Source organism: Danio rerio, chromosome 5 (assembly GCF_052040795.2).
Source record: "Danio rerio strain M-AB ecotype USA chromosome 5, GRCz13ab, whole genome shotgun sequence".
Taxonomy (NCBI): Eukaryota; Metazoa; Chordata; class Actinopteri; order Cypriniformes; family Danionidae; genus Danio; species Danio rerio.
The window spans coordinates 48,037,790-48,057,418 of NC_141025.1; the positions used below are offsets into that span (position 1 = coordinate 48,037,790).

Consider the following 19,629-nt stretch of genomic DNA (forward strand, 5'->3'; position numbering starts at 1 on the left):
CCATAATCCTGGACTAGGCCGTATCCCGAGCTGATGCTGTGGTTGTCATGGAGGAATGAAGTCAATGAGACCTCAGTGACAGACGAGTCTCTGCATTGATCGTTTAGGCCAGCCTGGGCCCCCACCGATGACATACTCACAACTGCAGCTTCTCCACAATGGACGCCCAGCTTCTTCAGCCACCGGCACCTAGACTGCATCTCCACACAAGACGTTTGGCCAGAAGAACAACGGTCATGCCCAAGAAACCCTAGTTCCTCTCAAGGTTTTTTTACCCTTCACTTTGTCAATTCGTGAAGTTTTTTTCCTTGCCATTGTCACCACCGGCTTGCTCAGATCAGGACTTGTGAAGCTGCGCTTCGGTGGATTTGCTCTTCAGTGTTTGAACTTTCAGCAGTAAAACTTAAACCACACTGAACTAAACTAAAGTAAACTTCATCTCTGATGTCTGGACTTTACTAGAACTATGTTAAGCTGCTTTGACACAATCTACATCGTGAAAAGCGCTATATAAATAAACATGAATTGAATTGAATATTTGCTGAATATTGTATTATCAATGTCATTGAACTGCGACATTTAAAAAAATAATAATCAAAATCTGGAGCACCCAGCAAGAGATGAACATTTAAGATAAACAAAGATCATCTTAAAAAAAAAAAAAAGCACAAGTACACCACACTATTCAATGCAGCAATAATAATCCAAGATCCGATTGTGGCCCTCTCTCCATTCAGGGGTGAAAATCTTCATTAACATGCTTGAATAGGCTGCATAATATTATAAGCTATTTCATGCTGCCGTGCTTCCTCTCTTCCTCTCATGTTTAATTTGCTGCTGTTTGTGTTCAACTCTTAGCGAACACAAAGAAAATGAAAGCACAGATGAGTCTAGCACTAAGCCAGACATCAATAGGCAACATGATGAATGTGCATGTAAAGACAGCGTGTTAAAGACTTATCAGCACTTGGCACACAATATGATCTGATATATTATCCAGTGCTGATTTATTAACACATGTAGCCAGTTCTCTACATTTTAGCTAAAAAGTACATTATTCCTGTAGTTCAACTAAAAATGAACAAGTCAACATTATTGTATAATTGGTTATATTTTGTTTCCATGTAAAAGCTACACAAAAAGAAAACAAATAAAAACACTGTACTGTATGTTTATTTCGAACAAAAGTAGTACTTATTCATTACATAATAGGAGAACTATTGCAAATGTTAGTTGAGGATTTCTACTAAAAACTCCTATCTACTAAAATGGTTTAGTTGTTTATGATGACTATTTAAAAGCTAAAGAGTGGAACACTTGAACTCTAGAATTAAAAACAAAATAATAATAATAATGAAAAAAAAAAAAGGTGACGCAGTGGCGCAGAAGGTAGTCCTCGGCTCAGTTGGCGTTTCTGTGTGGAGTTTGCATGTTCTCCCTGCGTTCACGTGGGTTTCCTCCTGGTGCTCCGGTTTCCCCCACAGTCCAAAGACATGCGGTACAGGTGAATTTGGTAAGACAAATTGTCCGTAGTGTATGAGTGTATGCGTGAATGTATGCGTGAATGTGTGTGTGGAGGTTTCCCAGAGATGGATTGCGGCTAGAAGAGCATCCGCTGCGTAAAAATGTGCTGGATAAGTTGGCAGTTCATTCCGCTGTGGCGACCCTGGATTAATAAAGGGACTAAGTCGACAAGAAAATGAATGAATGAATGAAAAAAAAAAAATATATATATATATAGGTAGCGCTGTCGCCTCACAACAAGAAGGTCGCTGGTTCGGGCTTCAACTGGGTCAGTAACATTCCTATGTGGAGTTTGTATGGTCTTCCCATGTTTGCTTGGGTTTCCTCCGGGTGCTCCAGTTTCCCCCACAAGTCCAAAGACATGTGGGTATAGGTGAATTGGGTAAGCTAAAATTGTCTGTATGGCCATTGTTGTCTAGATACCCAGAGAAACAGAGGTTTTCTGACAAGACCTGGCGTCTGGAGCTAGGTGTTGTTTATCTGGCATGGAGAGTGTGTTCTAACAGCCCTGACAAAACACTGCAAAACCTTTTTTAAATGTAAATGCTGGTGCGTTGAACACCCTACTGATAACTGTGGCAGCTCAGAAGTTCATTCTTTTCATTTTGAAGAATCTTGAGAGCCTTATAGAATCAGTATAAATATGTGTTTAATACTGCAAAATACTCTCAATTTTACAGCTCTTGCTGTCCAAAATGAATAAATAAATGGTCACACTTTAATTTGATGGTCTATTTGTTGAGTTTAAGTTACATTGCATCTTCTTGCCAACTAATTCTCATTAGATTATAAGTAGACTTACTGGGGTTAGGGTTTGTGTAAGTTGACATGTACTTGCAAAGTTTTTTATAGTCAGTTAATTGTCTGTTGAAGAGCAGTATCAACAGATATTAAGCAGACAGTGTACTAATACTCAAATGGACCATCAAAATAAAGTGTTACTAAATAAAACCTACTTTAACCCATAGTGTGAGCTGGCTCTTCAATACTTCATGGTTTATCTAATGTATGTATACATTTTATATACTTCTGATGCATCCACCATCTCGAGGCCTGTTGCACATCATTTCCAGTCAAAGGCACAATCACACTGCACTTTTTCTCATATAGACTTTTGTTTATACACATGTGAATGCAACAGACCTGAAACACAAGCTTATGTGACAAGTTTTGCATATCAATGTATCCGAAAGTTCAGGCTTGGTGAACTCTAAGCAATAAGTCATCAAAATATGACCTCTCTGAACAGAAATTTAAATCATTTTATCATTGTCTAATCACCTTGTTTTATCCTGCCCCATTTCGCATTGCCATGCAACATAATTTTGCATGCTCAAACTGTAGTTTGAATGCAGCTTAACATGTCATTCAACCTGGAAACCGTAGCAAAACGTTGTGCACCAGTTTTAGCTTGAATGATCACCAGGCACCAGTACCACATACCAGTATGTTCATCATCCAGGATTTTGACCTGTGGGCATGACAAAAATAGGTGTAGCTGTCTTGCACTGGAGGTGGTAATATGCAAGTGACTGGTGATAGGTGACATCACTTTGCCCCATTAGTTCAAGAGCAAGCCTTTTTTTATTTTGATCAAATAAATGCTTTATTACAAGACGTCTTTAGGTAGGGAATTTGCTGAATGATATAATGATACAAAGACATACCAAAAGATCAAGGTAAATTTGTTTTTTTCATGCCATTACCCTTTAAGGACAAAATAAATACGTACAATAGACTGTAACTTCAACTTCATATTTCACAATGTGTAATGTATTAACAAACATGAGTGTCATTTATTCCAAATCCTCAGATGGTATCACTACTATATTTACTGGAACTGTTTAAAATATGAACAACTGAAACTAAATGAAAACAGCAATGAAAACTGTAGAAAACAACAAATCAAACTGTGACTGAAGCTTCATTCTATTCATTTTAAATGGCAAAACGCAACAGAGTACTAGTCATTGTCTGCTGGCTTTCTCTTTGGGAACACAATGAGGCAGAGTGGGTAAAAATAGAGAGTGTTTACGATCGTCGGAGAAATGGAATGTGCTCATTTAGGCAGGAGAGAATCATTTGAAGAGCACTTACAGCAAAGCAGACAACATTTCCACACTACAAATGGCTAAAAATGTGAGCTGCTGCATCATTCGTCAAGATTTAGTTACTTCACATTGCGGACATGCATCTTAAGTGAGGATGTTTTGTGTAATCTTTACATGCTGAGTATGTAATAATGTAGAGGGTAATAATAAGTAGAAATTCTATAATAAAATATAATAAAACTCCAACAGCACATAATTAAATGGGTTGTAAACATGTAATAGAAGTAAAATAAGTAAGTATCACTCTCATTTTAAAAGTAGGGGGGCATCAAGTAATACTCCTGTTTTATGTCACCAAACACCAAACCTTTTCCTTATGATTATATACCATAGGTCTCAAACTTGATTCCTTGAGGGCAGCAGCTCTACAGTTTTGCTTCAACTCTAATTAAACACAGCTAATCCAAATAATCAAGGTGTTCAAGACTATATAGACTATTGAGCAGGCGTGAGTTGGAGGTGGTTGAAGCAAAACTATGCAGAGCTGCGGTTTGAGAACATTGTTATATACAGAAGATTATATACAGAAGATAGAACAACTGAAGGGCACATGGTGTACTTTATTTTCCACACTGCAAGTGACAAGCTAAAATAATTAAAGCTATTATTTCATTCATTCATTTATTTTCTTTTCTGCTTACTCCCTTTATTAATCTGGGGTCGCCACAGCGGAAATGAACCGCAACCTATGCAGCATAAGTTTTTTACACAGCGGATGCCCTTCCAGCTGCAACCCATCACTGGGAAACACTCATACACTCTAATTTCACACACATACACCATGGACAATTTTAGCCTACCCAATTCACCTGTACCGCATGTCTTTGAACCCTGAGGAAACCCTTGTGAATGAGGGGAGAACATGCAAACTCTACACAAAAATGCCAAGTCATGAGTCATGAGCCAGGTCTGTTCTCTTTATATTCTATCACTCTGTATTGCCTTTTTGCCTCGCAGCTGCAGGTCTTTCCAATTAACTATCATTGCATTAGTACCTGCCGCCACTTGTTGCCTATTAACATCCCTATTTAATCCTCTGTGCTCTCTGTTTCTGTGTCAGATTATTATATCCTTCTAGGAGTATGTAACGCTGTCATTGGATAACTCTCTTACACTCAGCTCTCTGTTGTTCGTCCTGTCTTAGTGAGTCCCGTCTTTCGTGCTATAGTGTTTGTTCTCAGCCCTCACCTGCATTCTACTTTGTCCGGTGGTGACAAGCTCTTCTCCTCAACCTTCTCACCAACCGGCTCTGCGGGCTCCTGTCACCACCAGGACTCTCGTAAGCCATACCAGGTCTGTGCACAGCCTAGGCTCAACGTGTGGCAGCCTGCCTGTGTTCTACTCTGTACCCAATAAACTGTCCTTATTTTGCACGCGCCTCTGGTGTATTATCTGATCCGTTACAAACTTACCCAGCCGAGGCTCAAACCATCGCCCTTCTTGCTGTGAGGCGACAGCACTAACTACTGCTCCACTGCGTCAACCTGTCTTTAACATTTCATGCATGAATAAGAATTTACATGGCACTACACATGATTGAAGCATGAACTAACAGCGGAGACTTTTACTGTAATGAGCTGCGGCTGCTCAGCAGTTAATCTTGGTGGTTCTGGTCAATATCATTTATGGCAGATAAACAGGTGCCTGAATTGTAGGTGGAGTCGCTATGGGTTTTAATCAGTGTATTAGAAGAACAATGAGTCTAGTATGCTATTTTGATCAAATCCAAATGTGTCATTAATTCTTTCAGACAAGCCTTTAAACTAATCACGCTCCATATGCTTCTCTATTGCCATTTCTCTCTTTCAAACTCTGAACAGAGGGCAAGGTGTCCTCTTCCTCTCTAGCCAAGATGACCACAAATGTATGACATCACTGCTTATGCCTTCAGCACGAACCACCGATTCATCATCCTTCCCGCTTTCCAATCCCCTCCTGCTCACCTCAGCTCTCCTTCAATGAGCTTCGCACTCACTCACAATTATCCTGCAAGACCAACTGCAACCCTGCGCTGTTCTCTAGGTCAGTGCTTTCCTACTGATTTTGTTTACAAGACAAAAGCCTGCAATGCATTCACTGGTTTATCAGTGGTCACCTTGATTTTACAGACGCGCCGAACAGGCTGTAAAACCACAGTTGCAGCACAAAATCATGTTTATCCTCATTGAAAGTGAACATGTATTCATACTCACATAATCATGGAAAGCTTTGGCTTCACTCGAGTGCTCGCATGTTTCTCTCCTCTCAGGAGCAGCACAGTAGAGGTCCCAGAAAACACTGCCATAAAAGATGTACAACGTAATATAAAAAAACGGCTGATTCTGCAGTCTGAGAATGAATGACTGTCCTCGCTTAATTAAAACCCTGTTTGGACGGGAAAAGATTCCCCTGAGGAATTGTTTGTTGCACAGATGTACTTTGAGATTATTATTATTCTGCTAGAATAAGACATTTTTGAGGAGTTTTACATGCAAAACCTTGATGTAAATTAAAAAGCACCTTATGTTCAACCGACTAAGAAAATTAATGTCATCCAAATCCAAATGTCTGTGATTTGCACTGTTATATATATATATATATATATATATATATATATATATATATATATATATATATATATATATATATATATATATATATATATATATATATAAATTGCTTATAGGGGCTAATAATTTTGATCTTAAAATAAGTTTTAAAAAATTAAAACTGCTTTTATTCAAGCCAAAATAAAACAAACACAACTTTCTCTAGAAGAAAAAATATTTTCAGACATACTGTGTACATCATTAAATGTTTAAGGGGGGGGTGGGGGTATAATTTTGACTTCAACTGTGACCCTGTACCATAAAAACTAGTCAAAAAATTTTAAGCAGTACTTCATCCAACTAAAATGTATCTTTTATTTTAGTTTAATATTATTTGTTTTATTTTTCAAGTAATATATTTTAAGTTCAAAACATAGATAATAATAAATTATTTTGATTAAGAGCTCAACTAAGAAATATGTGTTTTGAACAATCAAAAATTTTAAGGTTACTCACACAGGCCAGTGCATGTGTATTAAACAAACTTAATATGTGTTGTACTTTCATAAACCTTCATGGACCTAAAAAATATTGTTTAAGGCAAATTATGTATTTTTCATTCGCTCAAATGATTAAAATTAGAATTAAATTGGATGAATGAACTTTGTGGCAATTGTTATTTTGATTAAAGCTATATATTCTTATTTGGACCAAAACGAGAATTTAAACTAATTGACTTTCTTTAACATTAACAAATATGCTTTGTACCAAGTTCATGGTACAAAATGTATGGTGGTTTGTACCAAGAACAATATGACATTGTTCTCATGAAGATAGAAAATATTGTTTAAGACAAATTATTTATTTTTATTTGGCACAAGTGATAAAATTTAGAACCATTACCCTATACATATATATTTTTAATTGGATGAATTAAAAAAAATAATAATTCAGCTTATATTTCTGCCAAAAAACTTATGGGTCAATGTCAAAATTAATTAGACCATTAAACAAGGATCATGTTCCATTAAGATATTTTGCAAATGTCCTTCCATAAATATATATATATATATATATATATATATATATATATATATAAATATGTGGATGTGGATATATATAAATAGGGATGTAACGGTATCAGAATTTCACGCTACGGTAATACCTCGGTATGAATGTCACGGTACAGTATTTATTGAATCATTTACAGGAAAAAACAAAACTTATGAAAATTCTCCAAAAAAGTGCCAAAAGTGTCAATGACATACAAATTAGCCATCTATCTGTAAGCTTTGAAACAGGAACTTCAATTTTAATAACAAAAAATTATTAAACCATGTAAAAAAATAAAGTTTTAATTTAGTATTGTTGAAAACTCATCACATTCAACATTTAATCACACTCAGCCCATCTACCCAGATCAGAGCTCTGCTAGTCGACTTCTCATCAAGCATCTCCCGCTGGATCTAATCTCACTATTTATTAAACGGGATATTTCATTTATCTTGTTGTCTTTATCTAACGACATATTCGCTGACTTTGGTCATTGGAATCTATTACTTGTTCTCAGGTAACGTGTTTTGGCTGAGCGCAAAGATAAGTTAATGATTAATGTAACCACGTACATTCTGTATATTGACTGATCGCTTGCCTTTATTTCCTATAATGTATAAACTTATTGTATGTTATACTTTTAAAATGGCCATTATCGATTCTTAAAACTGATATTCAGCAAAAGAGAGGGTGTGTTTCGTATTTTCACTTAAATTGAAAGGAGGCAGTTGTTATCGGCTCCGTTTTGTTATAAATATCCACACAGTGAAGATGACGCTCATCTTATGCAGCACGACGCCTCAACATGTCTGCTGTCTAAGTTGCTAATATTAAAATGAAAATAGGCAGTTCCTTAAATCATTATTACATTTTATTGTTGAGAAAGTGAAACAACGAAGCCAGGGTGATGTGAATGAAGTTATAAAGTACACTGTTCCCTTTGAAGATTTACCCGTGTCCTCAGTATAGTCTGCTTTTCCATATCAAACTGAGAAGAAGAGATGCAGCCTTGATCAAACTTGCGAAGTCTGAACTTACACGGAGAGAATGCAGGACTGAACTGTGCGTGTTAGGCTACTTAATATTCAGGAAAAGCCCCAATCAGAGAGGCAAACGTCTGCAATCCCGCCTCCGTTTTCAGATGTCTCCGTTTTCCATCATCCACAATGAGACGGAGCAGCAGCGTTTCAAGAATGAAAACGGCCTCTCCAGCGTTTTCGAAACGCTCCGTTTTCAGCACTCGAGAACTCCGGCGTAGTGTGGACGGTTGGCGTAACCGTAGCAAAACTTATGCGTTTTCAAACTAAAACGCATTAGTGTTAACGGGGCCTTAGAGTTTTCCAGCTCTTTTCATCCCCGCTTCTAGCAGCACACTCCATTTCCGCATTACTGGATCTGTAGCGACAACAGACCGCAAGGGCTGATGGTCAAGCATGGGCTGATGGCAATTGTAGTTTTCGCTACCTCCCGTTCGCTTCATTCGCCTGAGCAAATTTTCTCAGAAGACCTATAGTTTTACCGAGTCATGCGACTTCGGTAATATCGAAAAAAATTAATATTGCGGTATGACGGTATTTACAATACCGTTACATCCCTAATATATATATATATATATATATATATATATATATATATATATATATATATATATATATATATATATATATATATATATATATATATATATATAGTAATATGCATTGCTGAGGACATAATTTGGACAACTTTACAGGCATTTTTTTTTTCTAGAACCCTCAGATTGTCCTAAAAAATGTCCTCTCCTAACAAACCAAACACATCAGTGAAAGCATATGTATTTCATTTTCATTTAATACATTTCAACTGGTTTTATGGTCCAGGGTAATGAATTATATATTTATATTACAGGTTATAACAGGTTTCCAATACATATAAAACATTTCTATAAATTTTTATGGTTTTATGTGCTTCACACACAGACAACTTAACCTGTAGACACTACATCAAGAATACTGTATACTAGGGTTAAATAATATATCGTATGAGCATCAATATTGCAATGTGTGAATTTGCAATAGTCACATCGTGGGATTAGATCATTTATTTAAGATTAAAACATAAATATATTATTATTTATTCATTATTTTATACAATGATGATCATTTGTTTTTGTATTGCATTTGCTTTTGCTTGTAATTTATTATAATTTATGCAGATGCACTGCATAGAAAAATACTTGATCATCACAGTCGATCTAAATAAATGAAATCTTTATAAATTGAGCTATTCAAATCATCTGGTGAATGATGTTCATATTGCGGGATATATTGCAACAAAACAAGATATCGCAATGTAAGATCGTTCCAATATTATGCAGTCCTATTGTATAAACACTCATGTCTTAAAATTAACTAGAGGTGCCACGCAACTACATATTATAATCGTATCTAAATCAACTCAAATACATTAAAAATATTCATTTTGAAACTTCTGCATACTCTTACCACCACCAGGAGTGCAAGAACCCGGGTGGCTCTCCTAATGTAATGTTTTTCTCCCATCGGATCTGCCAAGCAAAAGAGAGAACAAAGAAAGAGTTATAGAGATTCACTGACAAGTCGACCTGCGCTCCCTTTGTGAGTTAAACATAATTAAGGGCACATTCTGCCATGGAGAGTTGAACTTTGAGTCAAACATGGTGCTCAGAATAAATCTGAGAGATAAAACTGTAACCTGGCATCTGTTTGAAGCACTGTCAGTGTGAACATGTCACAGGAGGAACTGGACAATTTAAAGAAGTGGCTTTACATCAAATAATGCTTTTATATTAACAGATAAATTCTGGAAAAGTGCTGAACACCATCCAAGTACACAGGGCTTCTACTAAGAGCCATTCTGAAAAAGTGGAAAAATGTATTTGCGTTAGTCACGATTGATCAGTAACAGGCATCTGAATATGAAGATCAAAGTATTGGACCTGACGGCACATACAGCTCAGCATATACATAAGTACACCCCTCACAAATCTATCTTTTAAATCATATTTTTAGTAGGAAGCTATACAATATTATATTTGTGCATATACATTAGATTAGTCAGTACTGAAGACAAATCTGGAGCTTATCAAATTAAACAACTTAGTACACCCAAATGTATATGTTATAGAAAAATATTAAATACAAATTTTAAAAAAAGAATACAAATCAAGAGAATCAAGAAATGGAAACATTTTGTAGAAATTTTGTGGGTTGTAAATGTTTTTTTTGAAATATTTTGTTAAATTTAATTGTATTATCCTTCAATTTCTAAATGTTTGGTGACTAAAATATAATTTTAATAAATATAACTGTTTAACGTACTGTACGACATACGTAATTGTAGGCCAAAAATGTCATAATGCTATGTCTGTAAATAAAGGCATATCAGGGTGAATTGATACTTTATTCTATGAAATTACATGAGTCAGTTGTATAAAGTAGCTACTGACAGCTTTTATGTGGCACACCTCAACAAATCAAAGTCTTCCAGAAAGAAAGACAGAATATATGACCTTTTATGCAATATAATTCCTATTTTCCTACTGTAGGTAGGTAAGGAAGGAAGGAAGGAAGGAAGGAAAGAAGTAAGTAATAGTAATAAATAAATAAAACATATTTGAAGAAATTAGTTGGAAAAAAAAATTAAAATGTATGTGTGTACATTTTCAAATAGAGTATACTTAGTACACCTATGTATTGAGAAATCGAAGAACAAACTAGGATGAGATCATTTTCAAGAACATCAGGCCAAAGAAAAGTTTGTTTTAGAAGTTTGAAACTAGCTTGCCAACACAAGCTTTTTGTAAATCCTATTTCTGGCCACCTTTGAGCACCTTTGAGCTCTGCCTTCTTGGACTTAGAAATTTCCTCTGTTCAGTCAATTAAATTCCAAAACTGGGAGAAATACAGAAATCTTTATTTATTTATTTATTTTTTTTGTAGAAATTTAAGTTTGTAATCCTACTTGAAAACACAGTTTTACAGTCTCATGCTACTGTAAAATTATTGGTAATTATTGAGATTCAAACTGTAGGATCACAACCTAATGATACAACCTGCTGTTCAGAAGTTATATACAAAAAACAAGTTTAAAGCCTCTTGTATACTTTAAACAAAGTCAAAGAATGAACTGAATCATGTCATATCAAATAAAATTTGGCAAAAAGGAAATTTTCTTTCGGCTTAGTCCCTTATTTATCAGGGGTTGCCACAGCGGAATGAACTGCCAACTGATCCAGCATATGTTTTACGCAGCACATACCCTTCCAGCCTCAACCCAGTACTGGGAAACACCCATACACACTCCCATTCACACATGCACTCATACTCTTTGGCCAATTTTGTTTAACCAAATCACCTATACTTCATTGGGCAGCTCAATTATAGGAAAGATCATAATTACAATTATTTTAATAATAATTGTAATCAAGATTATGCAAAACAATTAAAAGTCTAAGTCAAAATTATTCACCCTCCTGTGAATTTTTAAAAATAAATATGTCCTAAATGATGTTAAACAGAGCAGGGAGTTTTACAGTATTCTTCTGGAGAAAGTCTTATTTGTTTTATTTCGGCTAGAATAAAAGATGGTATAATATTTTGAAGCCTATTTTTAGGTCATTATTATTTTTATTATTACAATATATTAGCCCCCTTAAGCAATACTTATTTTTGATTGTCTGCAGAACATTGTCTACTGTTGCAGAATTACCCTAATTAAGTCTTTAAATCGCACTTTAATCTAAATACTTGAAAAGTATGTGGTAAAATATTATGTGCTGTCATCAAAGCAAAGATAAAATAAATGTTATTAGAAATGAGTTATTAAAACTACTATGTTTGGAAATGGGTTGAAAAAAATGTTCTCTCTATAAAACAGAAATTGGGTGGGAAAGGGTCGCTAATAATTCAGCAGGGCTATTATTTCTGACTTCAACAGTATATATACAATTTTTTTTCCCTCCCTGTAAATTCAGAAAGAGAAATGCATACAACAGAATAAAAATAAATAAATACAATCGAATAAAAATATTAAACAAACTGTGCTTTAAGCATCTTCACTGTAAGAAAAAAACTTAATATACAAAATTCCTTCAGTCAAGAGCAGTGAGTGATTTTCTTCTTTTGTTGTTTGATTAATGATAAAACAGTCGGCATCAGGAATATTCTGTGCAGTCATTTTAAGAATAGTGTGGTTCTGGTTTATGGTTTCACTTTCACATGTCTTTTGATTCTCAATTCTTTTGTTTATTACACAAATGCGAGTTAATATGAATAATCACTAAAAACAGCGTTTTGACACAAATTTGCATGTATTTGACCATTAAAGTGCTCACATTAAGATGACTTTAGGTGTGTGTCTCTGAGGCTGAGTGCATTCACACAACAGCATGCGATCTCTTTTAAAAACATGAATAATTTGAATCCACATCAATGAATGATGCGGATCGCATGCTGCAAAAGTTACATTACAGTACATGCTTTTTGGTCATTTTCACGTGAAACCGAGCTTTGCAGAGCAACAAATGTGTACATCTGAAAAGGGGGCGGTATATGATGCAATAATCATTTGATCTTGATTAATGTTTTTTCATAATCTTTAGAAGCCAAAATCGAAACCGAATTTTGCACAACCCTAATATCGCATGTGTGTCTTTGGACTGTGGGGAAAATCGGAGTACCTGGAGGAAATTCACACCAACACAGGGGGAAGCTCATTTTTGGGGGACATCATTTTGGCTTCTAAACATCTTTGAGCTACCATTGGGTCTATGATGATGATGATGATAATTTGTGCTACAAAGTATTCCTGAGTGATTTAACAAAATAATTACTAATTTTGAAAGTATGTATTTTGTAATCTGCAGTAAAATACATTTTAAAAATAATATATTTATTTTAATCTAAACACTACACTCAACACAGCAGCCATAACAACATCAGATTGTCCACTAACACTTTTCCCTCTATAAAAGTATGTCTAACTGTTTTTGCTCCTAATCAAAAAACAAACATACAAAAAATACATGAGTATATTGCAGCCTTAAACCGGACTTATTATAACCATTTTTTACATAATGTACAATAAGTCGCTGGTGTCCCCACAGTGTGTATGTGAAGTTTCAGCTCAAAATACAGCACAAATAATTTTTTTATATGAATACACCCACAAGTGTCAACTACTGGCCAACTCAGGCCAAATGTGTCAGAGAAGCTACGTTTTTTTGCTGTTTTTTTTGCAGTTTCACACCCAGCCGACAGTGTTTTAAAAATCAATCCAGAAAAAGAAAAGCCCTCATCTGATTTTTACCATGTTTTAAGATTTTACCACATTCTCGCCCCGTAGAGTTTATTTTAAGGATAAAAAGCAGCCATGCATACTTCTGGCTACATAATTTGCGATCTCCAGAAATATATATAGGGCTACATTTTCAGAATGAGCCTATGTTGGTATGGTGAAACATCTGAATGGGTTTAAATGAAGTGGCGCAAACCCCTGAGCAAGGGTATGTTCATGTACACTCTAGTTAACTTGATAAAGTGGAACACACTTTAAAATGGCAGTAGGGATTCTCCTGAGATGCCAAAAGTGAAGAGAGGTTTGCAAGTGGGTGTCTAAAAGTAAACTGGAAAACAGCCATAACTTACACAGTTTAATCTAATGGTGGACAAATGCTTCTCACTCAGGGCTGTTTATGCTAATGAGGGAGAGATCGTCAGTAATGGGTGGGACTTTCCCCCTCTGATGACATGTACAAAAAAAGAACTTTAATCAAAGTGTTTCTGCAGACTGTTTTTATCAGAAGGGAACATAAAATAAATATAATTAATACAATTTTACCATTAGGCCGGCTATATTCACACACTGCTGCCACACAACTGTTTAAATTGTTATTTTTGCACAATAGGTCTCCTTTAAGTGGTGGTGTCTGAACTGAAGTAGCCTGTACTTTGGCCAAAAACCTTCCACACTTTTAACTCTTCCTCAAAAGACTAAACAGGAAAAGAAAAACACCATCCATCTTGATGAGATCATCAGTTTTCGTCAGTGGCCACGTGAGATGAGTTTACAGACATTAAAGTGCTGACGACAGCCGCCATAAACAACACGGGTGTGCCCAACATTATCTCAATCCACTGCTGCGAGAGCCACGGCTATTTTTGGGTTCGAGTCCAGTGTGAACTGGTTACATGAGCAGGGTGGCAAAAGACAGGAGTCACAGAGGAAACTGGCCACAATGGACGGGGCGGGCGGCTTAGTCACAGACGCTGGTCAGAGTCACGACAGCACTGTCTGGATTGTTGTTTTTTTCAGCTGTTGTGTTTTTTCCTCTGTGATTGTGCCAGTCTCTTTCTCCCTCTCTCTGTGTTCTCTTCCAGTATTTATCTGATCTTATTCCTCTGACATTCACAAATATTTACTTGAGTCTAAGCTACAGCACTCATCTGCATCTGCATTTACTTTTACTGTTGAGTTGTATCTTGTCAGCGATCCTGTTTGTCAGTAAGCGAGCTGTCGCGGACACTGATATAAACATCTCTTTCCCAAACACAGCGCGAGAGAACGACAAGCTATTAACAAAGGGTGCTCGGTTACAAGCCCTTCAGAAGAGAGGTAAAACATATTGCTTGCTGATGGATGAATTGTGTTTGCAATGCAAACGGGTCTGGAAATGTCCGATCTTTGTATTAGGTCATCCAAAGGCCTTTCACAACCAGCTATCATCAACAAAGACTTCATGAATGTGGAAAAACACATTGATTTACAGAGTGAACACGAAGTACTATTATAATCTGTGTAAATGATCATACTCCCTGCTGCATCTGCATGCTGTTTAACAAATGGTTTGCCTAGTTTTTATGCCAAGATGATTTTGTTTCCATTGTAATTAAATTAAGCTGTGATCAGAGAACAATCAGGATTTAATTGGAAAAGTGTTAAAAGAATTAAAATTATATATTCTGTTTCACCTTAAAAGAACATTCCACCTTTTTAGAAAATAGGCTCATTTTATAACTCCCTCATTTTGCATGTTCACGTGAAGGAGCAGGGGTGTTCAAATTCTTATTTGTCCTATTTCCACTGAGTGGTACAGTACTGTTTGGTATGCTTTTATGGTCGTTTCCACTGTCAAAAGGCACCTAACAGCAAACCTTACCGTACAACTTTTTGGGTACCCTTTACAAAGGGTACTTAGCACAACAAAAGGCGGAGCTAGACGCGCAGCTGAACAATATTGGTTTACAGAGATATAACACTCGCTCTTGCAACAAGCCAAAATGAAAACAAAGGAACCACCATGTTTTAAATACACAGCCGATATATTAGACCAAAATAATATATACATATAATAACGAGGCATGGTCAAACAAATGTTGTCATCTTGATGAACAGCCACAAAGCTAAGAAGAAGAGCAGAATCTGCTCTGTGCCCTGTAGTTGTTTACAAGGTGGTCTGAAGCGCAAGCAGTTTCGCTTCCTGGCTTGTGCTATATTTGAAGTAACAAACTTTTTGTTGGACAATGGACAAACGAGAGACTGATGTGCAAAAAAAACAAAGGGGAAGCCGGAAAAAACAAAGGAGCAAATGATTCTCTCAGCAACCTAAAAGATTAACAAATTGCCATGTTTAACTACTATCATCACCTTTTGCACTATTATGAACTCAGAATAACGGATTTACTCGGTTATGATTGTCTGTTCTTGTATGAGCACTGTCCTGGTTGCGCTCAGACCATGCGCAACCAGGTCCGGACATGGTCTGGATGCGCGTTCTGGTCCTGGTGTCTGTGTTTGTTTTGTCTGCGGCGTGATGTTCATTCTCAGCGTCTCAATCTAATTGGTGTTAGATTGCGCTGAGAGGGAACATTTACATTGCATATGTGAGCGCACGGTAAGTATCTTTTTTTTTATTGTGTGCTTGTGTCTTGCGTTCTGTTGTGTTTGTGTTTAGTAGCACATGGTTTCATGTTTACATTCTAACCACATGCTTTAGTGTCCTGTGTCATGTGAGCACGCTGTCAGTGAGCTCTCTCATTGGCTGCGTGTTCTAGTCCTGTTTGTATGTGAGCACATGGTTTGCGTTTGTGTTTTTGTACCATGTGTTCTTTTGTCTAGCATCTTGTCCCACCCACCTTGTTAAGCTGCGGTCACATTAGAGTTTGAGCATGCAATATTAAACAAGTTTATTAGACATTTAAAAGAGCGAGCGATTGCTCCATGTTTTAAATTTCTGTTCAGAGAGGTCATGTTTTGATCCTCGATTGGTCTTACGCAGTCAAGTGATGCGATTTCGCAGGTCAGAGTTCACCAAGCTTGAACTTAGCACTGCAGCAACCTGCGAAACTTGAAGCATGAACTCGCTTGCGTATGAATGGAAGTCTATGGGAGGAAAAGCCCAGTGTGACCGCAGCTTTATCCTGTTTGTAATTATTATTTTCACCTGTCCACCTGTCTGTTCATTGGTTTGTCTTCCCTATTTATTCTCCTTGTGTATTCTGTACTGTGCTGGTCTGTAATTGGTAACATATCGGAGACTCTAAGGGGTTGTATGTGTTCATTTACAATTGAAGTCAGAATTATTAGTTCTTTTAGCTTAGCATACACCATCAACTTGGATTTGACCATTAGCTTATCACTTAAAAATAACCAAAGAGTTTTACTAATTTTCCTAAAAAATGCTTGACTCTTTTGTAGGTATAGTAAGTACTTAGTCTGATGAAAAATGAAAGGTTGCTATAAGGAATATTATGGCCGTTTACTGCCTGTAGCAGGTGCAATGATATTACGCAGCACCTGAAAATAGTTCTAAATCATCTTTCTCTTCATGGCTGCAATCTTTCTAGTCACTGTGTAATATTATTGCTCCTGCTTCAGCCATGGTACAGCCTCAATATTCCTTGTTTAAGATGCTTTTCATTAAGTGTTTTTTTAAACACTGCCTGAACTGATTACATCCTAAAGAGGTTTAAAAAGTATTTTTCTGTGTGTATATTAGCATACACAAAGTCAAATGCACAATCGGTACAGTTTATAGCATGCGCAAACAAACATCTGACACAAGCACTGTCAATGTGTTTTATCTCTAAAAGTTATGAGCAACAACAATGTTTTTGCACTCATTTGAAACAGAGTTAAACTTCTCACTTAATGATCTCATATTTGTCAACAGTTTTTTTGTAATAAGGGTAACACTTTAGTTTACTTACTAATTCTACTATGAACTACTGGCTTATTTCCTGCTTATTAATACACTTTTTTTATATTAGTACTTAAATACTATGCTCTTATTCTACATCCCTAATCTTACCTAATCCCTAAACCCAACTACTAATGGTTTTGGGGATAAGGGAATAAGGACTTGTACCTTAAAATAAAGTGTGTCCAGTCTAATTAGCTCCAAAACAAGATTGTTTGCACAGTCAAAGTTGCATACTGTTCTGATGACAAAATTCACATAATGGATACTGTACACCAGGACTGCACGATATTGGAAAAATCTGATATTGTAATATTTGGTGTTTCTGCAATACAGTTTCACAAGATAGTTTGAATAGCACTGTTTGATGGTTTTTCTGGGGAGTCTAACAGTATTCAGGTACAGAAATTGAAAAATCACAATGCAAATAGATGCTTTTCCTACTCTGCTTTGTCTTGTTTCTAGTCCAAATATAAAAAAATGACAAGTAAAAAAATATTGTTTTGCTTTTTAGCTTCAGAAGAAATACGTCGAAATTAAGCGTTTTTCGTGAAAACAAGTAAAATTATCCACCTGTGGGGTAAGTAAAATGTATTGTTTTTTTCCTTAAAATGTTGATATTTGGACAAAAAGATAAAAGAAAAATATCTAAGTAAAAGCATTTTTTTTTTTGCATAAATTCTATACATTTTATATAAATACAACAATTAAATGCAATTCTGTCGCTCCAGGTCAACTATAAATTAGACCCAACATTGCATACCTTGCAATGTGACTTTTGCAAATGTGCACATTGCAACAATGATGTTGAAATGATATATTGTGCAGCCTTACTGTACAACCTTGACCATCACATACACATACAAACTTATGCTTATTGAAAATGCAGTTCACCCACCTCTGACAAAAATGTCTGTGCTGATTTTTGAGCTCCCACATGCAGCAGATATTCATAGACATACAGAGCTAACCTGCAGAGACAGAAAGATTAGAAACATGAGAGAGTGAACTTTTTTATCATCATTTAATTTACAGTTTTTTTGTTTCTCTTCATTGTGCCTAATGTTTTTAATTATTAGTGTTGCAGACAATCTCATACTAAAAAACAATGTCTGAAATTTTGTTCCATCCAGTTTATAACCTCGTGGCTATATGCATCACTTGACATAATTTTCAAAACCGCTGCAACCAGCGAGAATCACATTGAGCTGAGTTTTAAGGAATATTTATGTATTGCAATGCAAAAATTGTGTGAACATGCAACATACCATAACATACACTACATGACAAAAGTCTTGTTGCCTATTCAAGTTTTAGGAACAACAAATAATAACTTAACCTCTGGTTGATCATTTGATATCAGAAGTGGCTTATATGAAAGGCAAAGGCCTCTAGATTACACTTATTTTACCAAAATAAAATCTGATCATGCCTTGATTTGTTATTATTTAATTAGGACAGCAAGGTCTGACTTTGCTTTGACAAAAGTCTTATCACCTAACATAAATAATGTACAGCAGAAAATATGAAGTCATGCTGCAGTGGAAAAAGAATTAATATTGTGTATGAGCTTGGAGGACTGCATCCATACCTCTCTGCAATGACTCAAATAACTTATTAATAAATTCATCTGGAATGTCAAATAAAGTGTTCTTGCAGGACTCCTGATGTTCATCAATATTCTCTATATCAATCTTTAACGACTTCTCCATCTTCCCCCAGACATGCTCAATAATGTTCATGTCTGGTGACTGGGCTGGCCAATCCTGGAGCACCTTGACCTTCTTTGCTTTCAGGAACTATGATGTGGAGCCTTAATCAGAGGAGCAGCATTATCCTGCTGAAGAATTAGCCCTGTCCTGCGGTTTGTAATGCAATGGGCAACACAAATGTCTTGATACCTCAGGCTATTGATGTTGTGAAGATCTCTCGCACGCCCCAATACTGACTATAATGCCAAACCATGATTTTTCCTTCACCAAACTTGACTGATTTCAGTGAGAATCCTTGGTCCATGCGGGTTCCAAAAGGCCTTCTGCAGTATTCGTGATGATTGCGATGCATTTCCAGATGATTCATCGAAAAAATCTAACTTCTGCCATTTTTCCAAATAATCAACAAGAAGTCAAGTTATTATTTGTTGCTCTTACAATTGGCATTGACGACAAGACTTTTGTCAGGTAGTGTATAATTAGTA

At 36.0% G+C, this 19,629-nt stretch overlaps 2 protein-coding genes across 13 annotated transcripts in view; one reads left to right on the top strand and one right to left on the bottom strand.

Moving 5' to 3' along the window:
* iqgap2 (IQ motif containing GTPase activating protein 2) overlaps nucleotides 1–19,629 on the top strand; it is a 457,800-nt gene that overhangs the window by 161,732 nt on the left and 276,439 nt on the right. The window lies entirely within an intron of this gene.
* ssbp2a (single stranded DNA binding protein 2a) overlaps nucleotides 1–19,629 on the bottom strand; it is a 73,258-nt gene that overhangs the window by 30,870 nt on the left and 22,759 nt on the right. For all 12 annotated transcript variants that reach the window (XR_015490308.1, XR_015490309.1, XR_015490314.1 and 9 more), the window contains 3 exon segments: nucleotides 18,331–18,403; nucleotides 9,700–9,761; nucleotides 5,828–5,912 (listed from right to left, as the gene is read on the bottom strand). Coding sequence is in view for 2 of the 12 variants with exons in the window: in XM_087252113.1 (XP_087108239.1) it covers nucleotides 5,828–5,912; nucleotides 9,700–9,761; nucleotides 18,331–18,403 (220 nt within the window). In the remaining 10 variants the exon portion in view is untranslated.